At 61.3% G+C, this 5,262-nt stretch overlaps 2 protein-coding genes across 9 annotated transcripts in view; one reads left to right on the top strand and one right to left on the bottom strand.

Moving 5' to 3' along the window:
- ARNT (aryl hydrocarbon receptor nuclear translocator) overlaps positions 1–5,262 on the top strand; it is an 87,721-nt gene that overhangs the window by 57,475 nt on the left and 24,984 nt on the right. For 6 of the 8 annotated variants that reach the window (XM_054050870.1, XM_054050869.1, XM_054050867.1 and 3 more), the window contains exon 1: positions 4,372–4,485. In XM_054050870.1, the coding sequence (XP_053906845.1) occupies positions 4,461–4,485 (25 nt within the window). In that variant the 5' untranslated portion in view covers positions 4,372–4,460. Of the gene's footprint in view, positions 1–4,371; positions 4,486–5,262 lie in introns of those variants that run through there. The other 2 variants (XM_054050866.1, XM_054050865.1) reach the window with 2 other exon arrangements.
- Positions 919–1,138, bottom strand: CTXND2 (cortexin domain containing 2). Its single transcript, XM_054050939.1, has one exon. It carries the CDS (start codon positions 1,136–1,138, stop codon positions 965–967), a length of 174 nt encoding a protein of 57 aa, XP_053906914.1. The 3' UTR covers positions 919–964.

The raw sequence follows: 5,262 nt of genomic DNA, 5'->3' as shown, positions 1-5,262 counted from the left end.
GCTCCGCGCATGCGCGCAAGGCGGGGCGGGGCTGTCAGGGCGGAGTCAGCCAATGAGTGCATGAGAGGGGCGGGGCTGTCATCGACGAGTCAGCCAATAAGCGAGCGTGAGGGGCGGGGCTGTCAGCACGGAGTCAGCCAATGAGCATGCGAGGGGGCGGGGCGGTCAGCACGGAGTCAGCCAATGAGCGCGCGAGAGGGCGTCCCTGGGCTGGCTCAGGGGGGGCTCTTGGGGGGTCCCTTGTCTGGCTTAAGGGGGGCTGTGAGGGTCCCTGCGGTCCCTTGTCTAGTTCAGGGGGGCTGTGAGAGTCCGTGGGGTCCCTTGTCTACCTCAGGGGAGCTGTGGGATTGGTCCCTGGGGACCCTTGATTGGTTCAGTGGGGGCTGTGGGGGTGGTCCCTGGGGTCCCTTGTCAGGCTCAGGGGGGCTGTGGGGGTCCCTGGGGTCCCTTGTCAGGCTTAGGGGGGTTGTGGGGGTCCCTGGGGTCCCTTGTCTGGTTCAGGGGGGCTGTGGGGGTGGTCCCTGGGGTCCCTTGTCTGGCTTAGGGAGGCTGTGGGGGTCCCTGGGGTCCCTTGTCTGGTTCAGGAAGGCTGTGGGGGTTCCTAGGGCTGTGGGGGTCCCTTGTCAGGCTCAGGGGCGCTGTGGGGGTCCCTGGGGTCCCTTGTCAGGCTCAGGGGGGCTGTGGAGGTGGTCCCTGGGGTCCCTTGTCTGGTTCAGGGGGGCTATGAGGGTCCCTGGGCTGGTCAGGGGGGCTGTGGGTGTTGCCAGGGCTGTGGGGGTCCCTGGGCTTGCTCAGGGGGTCCCTGGAGGTGCTGGGGTCCCTAGGGCTGGCTTGGGGGGCTGTGGCCCCAGGGGTGTGGGAGGTCCATCTCAGGGGCTGTGAGGGTCTCTGAGCTGGCTTGTGGGGGTTCCCAGGGCTACAGGGGTCTGTCTTTGGGCCCCCCTTGGGGGGGCTGTGGGGCCCCTCAGTTGATGGGCTCCTCCTCCCAGGTGGAGGTGGGGATGGCGCTGTAGGGATCCACCACCAGCCGCCCGCACCGCACCGCCATGGCCAGGAGGAAGAGGCCCAGCAACACCACGAAGGCCACAGCGAAACCCTTGTCCACGTCGAGCACCGGCGGCGCTGTGGCCGTCTCCATGCCGGGATCCCCAGGTGTACGGCCTCTGGCTCCCTGTGCGGCAGAGGATATGGGATGTGGGTCAAGTCCAGCCAAACTGGAGCCTTCTCTTTGCCAGGGCTTCAGTGCGGGCACCCGGTGTCCCTGTCCCAGGCTCCCTTGCCACAGGGATCTTCTTTGTCTCCCCTTTCTGCTTCCCTTCCAAGAAAAAAAATGGGTTAAAATATACCTTTAAAGTTAAGGTCTTAGAGGGGTCTTGAAAGGGGTCCTGCAAGTCTATGAGGGGTCTTAGAAGGCCCTAAAAAGGTCCCTGGGGGCTCTAGAAGGGTCCTGGAAGGCCTTAAAAGTGTTCTGGGAGGCTCTAGAGGGGTCCTGGAAGGCCTTAAATGGGTCCCGGGGGACTCTAGAGGGGCCCTGGGGGTCTTAGAGGGGTCCTGGGGGGCCTTAAATGGGTCCCAGGGGGCTCCAGAGGGGTCCTGTGGCTCCTAGAGGGGTCCTGGAAGGCCTTAAATGGGTCCTAGAGGGGTCCTGGAAGGCCTTAAATGGGTCCTGGGGGGCTCTAGAGGGGTCCTGGGGGTCTTAGAGGGGTCCTGGGGGGCCTTAAATGGGTCCCGGGAGGCTCTAGAGGGGTCCTGGGGGTCTTAGAGGGGTCCTGGGGGGCCTTAAATGGGTCCCGGGAGGCTCTAGAGGGGTCCTGGGGGTCTTAGAGGGATCCTGGAAGGCCTTAAATGGGTCCCGGGGGGCTCTAGAGGGGTCCTGTGGGTCTTAGAGGAGTCCTGGGGGGCCTAAAATGGGTCCCAGGGGACTCTAGAGGGGCCTTGTGGGTCCTAGAGGGGTCCTGGAAGGCCTTAAATGGGTCCCGGGGGGCTCTAGAGGGGTCCTGAAAGGCCTTAAATGGGTCCTGGGGGGCTCTAGAGGGGTCCTGTGGGTCTTAGAGGGGTCCTGGAAGGCCTTAAATGGGTCCTGGGGGGCTCTAGAGGGGTCGTGGAATTCCTAGAGGGGTCATAGGTTTCTTCCCTTTCCGCTTCCCTTCCAGGAAAAAATGGTTAAAATATCCCTCTAAAGTAGTTTTTTCTTCTTCCATAGGAGCCTCTGCCACATTAAGTGCGATGACCGTGTTGGGGCTCGGCTGAGCCCAACCGCACGGACACCGGCTGGGATTGGGAGCAGGACAGGAGGACAAACCAAGGTGGAAAAGCCAGGAGAGAACCATTTGTGACAGTAAACAGATCATTGGGTTTGTCCAAGGCTGGAGAAGAGGCTCTAAAAAACTCAAAAGAACCAAGTCCTGCAGCACCCAGAGATTGCGGGGAGCCCCAGTTCTCAGCCCCATCCCGCGCGTGGTGGTGGTGGTGGCAATTCCTTACCTCCCTACAGACGGACAGACGGACACTGTGCCCCGGGATGCGGCCGCCTGTTGGCACCAAGGGTGGCATCAATACTGCAGGAGAGTGGTGGCATCACCTTTCACGTCCCCTGGGAGACGCGATCAGATGGATTCGGTTCTTTCCACCACCCCCATCTCCCGGTTCTTTCCACCAACCCCATCTCCCGGCGGCGCTGGGGTCCCTTCATGGATCCCACAGGCATTGAGGTGCATTGAGGAGGATTTGTCCCCCAAATGGACTTTTTTCTCCTGTATCACGGAGGATTCCTCTCCAAAATGGATTTTTCTCTCCTCATTTCATAAGGATTCCTCCTCAAAATGCATTTTTTTCTCCTCATTTGAGGAGGATTTCCCCCCAAAATGGATTTTCCCCTCCTCATTTCATAAGGATTCCTCCTCAAAATGCATTTTTTTCTCCTCATTTAAGGAGGATTTCCCCCCAAAATGGATTTTTCTCTCCTCATTTCATAAGGATTCCTCCTCAAAATGGATTTTTTTCTCCTCATTTAAGGAGGATTTCCCCCCAAAATGGATTTTTTTCTCCTGGTTTGAGGAGGATTGCTCTCCAAAACGGATTTTTCTCCTCTTCGGCAGAGGATTCCTTTCCCAAATGTTAATTTTTCTCTTTCTCAATGGAGAATTCCTCCCCAAAATGTATTTTTTGTATTCGTTTGAGGAGAATTCCTCCTCAAAATTGATTTTTCACCTCAGTTGAGGGGGATTCCTCCCCAAAATGGATTTTTCTCCTCGTTTGAGGAAGATTCCTCCCCAAAATGGATTTTTTCCCTCTTCATTTGAGGACAATTCCTCCCCAAAATGGATTTTTCTCCTCGTTTGAGGAAGATTCCTCCCCAAAATGGAATTTATTTTTATTTCAGGAGGATTCCTCCCCAAATTGGATTTTTTTTCTCCTCGTTTGAGGAGGATTCCTCGCCCAAATGGACTTTTTTCTGGTGGATTCCTCCCCAAATCAATTTTTCTACCCGGTTGGGAGGATTTCTCCACAAAGTGCAGTGGGATCTGGGTCCTCCCTGGCCTTTGGGATGATTTGGACCGAGTCTTTGGCCCTTTCCCAGGGAAAACCCCTTGGAGCGGGGATGCTTTGCCCTTCAACCCCAACAGGCTCCTGCCTCGCAGGGAGCTCAGGGGCAGCGTGAGCCCCGCAAGGATCCATCCTCCCTCTCTCCATGAGGGGCCGCGACTGCCTTGGCCCCCTCTGGCCCCGCCCCCGCGGGCCGCCTTAGCCCCGCCCACCGCCATATCGGACCAATGGGAGGGCGGTACAGCGCGTGAGCCACGCCCCCTCCCCAGCCCGACCAATGGGAAATTTGCGCCCTGGTCCCGCCTCTCAGGGCTTATGACCACGCCCCTTGTGGCCACGCCCTCTCCCTATCGAGACCAATGGGAGCGCGGCGCTGCGTTTGCGCCCCGCCGCCTTCTGGCCGCGCCTCCACGCCCCGTCTGGAACAATGGGAGTGCGATATTATGCTTTCGCCCCGCCCCTCATGATTTGTCCCCGCCCCTTTTCCGGCACCGCCCCCCGCCCCGTCCGGGCCAATGGAAGAGGGTTGCACCCCTCACCCCATATGTCCCCGCCTCCTCGCTCCAGCCGGACCAATGGGAGTACGGCTTTGAGCTTTTGCTCCGCCCACTTTTGGCCACGCCCCTTCATCATCTGGGCCAATGGGAGCGCGGTGCCGTGCTGCCGCCCCGCCCCTTTTGATCGCGCCCACCACAGCATCTGGGCCAATGGGAGCGCGGCGTCGCGCTTGCGCCCCGCCTCCTCCCCTGTGGCCACGCCCCCTTCTGCCCCCGCCCTCTTGCAATCCCGACCAATAGCAGCGCGGCCCCGAGCCCTGGCCCCTCCCCTCTGACGGGCTGCGCGGCGGGGTTTCCTGCGCCGCCATCTTGGTCGCGGCGGGGGGGGGTGGCAGGTCGGTGCGCCCGGGGAACGCTATGGCAGCCACTGCCGCCAACCCGGGTGAGCAGCGGCGGCGGGGCCGGGGGGAGACGCGGGGCTGGGGGGGCCTGAGGGGCCCTAAGGCGGCTCCGGGAGCCTTGGAGCTGCTGGGGGGGCGCCTGGGGCAGCTGAGGGGGGACGGACTGGAGCCTCTGAGGGGCCTTGAGGCGCTGGGAGGGAGCTGGGTGTGTCTGGGGGCCCTGGGGCAGCTGAGGAGGCCCTGGATCCGCTGGGGTGTTCCTGGATCTGCTTGGTTAGCGCCTGGGGCAGTTGAGGGGGGAGTCCCTGGATCAGCTGAGGGAAACGCTAGGGCAGCTGAGGGGGTGCCTTGGATTGTCTGGGGGGCCCTGGATCATCTGGAGGGGGGTTGGATCTGCTGGGAGGCCCTGGGACAGCTGAGGGGCCCTGGATCTGTTGGGAAGTTCTGCATCATCTGGAGGGCGCTGGATGATCTGGAGGGGGGCTGGATCTGCTGGGAAGCCCTGGGTCTGCTGGAGGGGCCCTGGGTCTGCTGGGAGGCCTTGGATCATCTGGAGGGGCCTTGGATCATCTGGAGGGGGGCTGGATCTGCTGGGGGGCCCTGGGACAGTTGAGGGGCCCTGGATCTGCTGGGAAGCCCTGGATCATCTGGAGGGGGGCTGGATCTGCTGGAGGGGCCCTGGATCATCTGGAGGGGGGCTGGATCTGCTGGGAGGCCCTGGGACAGCTAAGGGGCCCTGGATCTGCTGAGGGGCCTGGATCAGCTTGCTAGGTCCCAGGAGGAGCTGAGGGGGGCCTGGAGGAACTGAGAGGGGCCTG

Source organism: Cuculus canorus, chromosome 28, assembly GCF_017976375.1.
Source record: "Cuculus canorus isolate bCucCan1 chromosome 28, bCucCan1.pri, whole genome shotgun sequence".
NCBI lineage: Eukaryota > Metazoa > Chordata > Aves > Cuculiformes > Cuculidae > Cuculus > Cuculus canorus.
Note: the sequence above shows the minus strand (reverse complement) of the source record. Positions and strands in the feature narration are given on the sequence as shown.

Excerpts from the sequence above, each read along its gene's own strand:
- CTXND2 (XM_054050939.1), bottom strand. The coding sequence starts at position 1,138 with ATGGAGACGGCCACAGCGCCGCCGGTGCTCGACGTGGACAAGGGTTTC.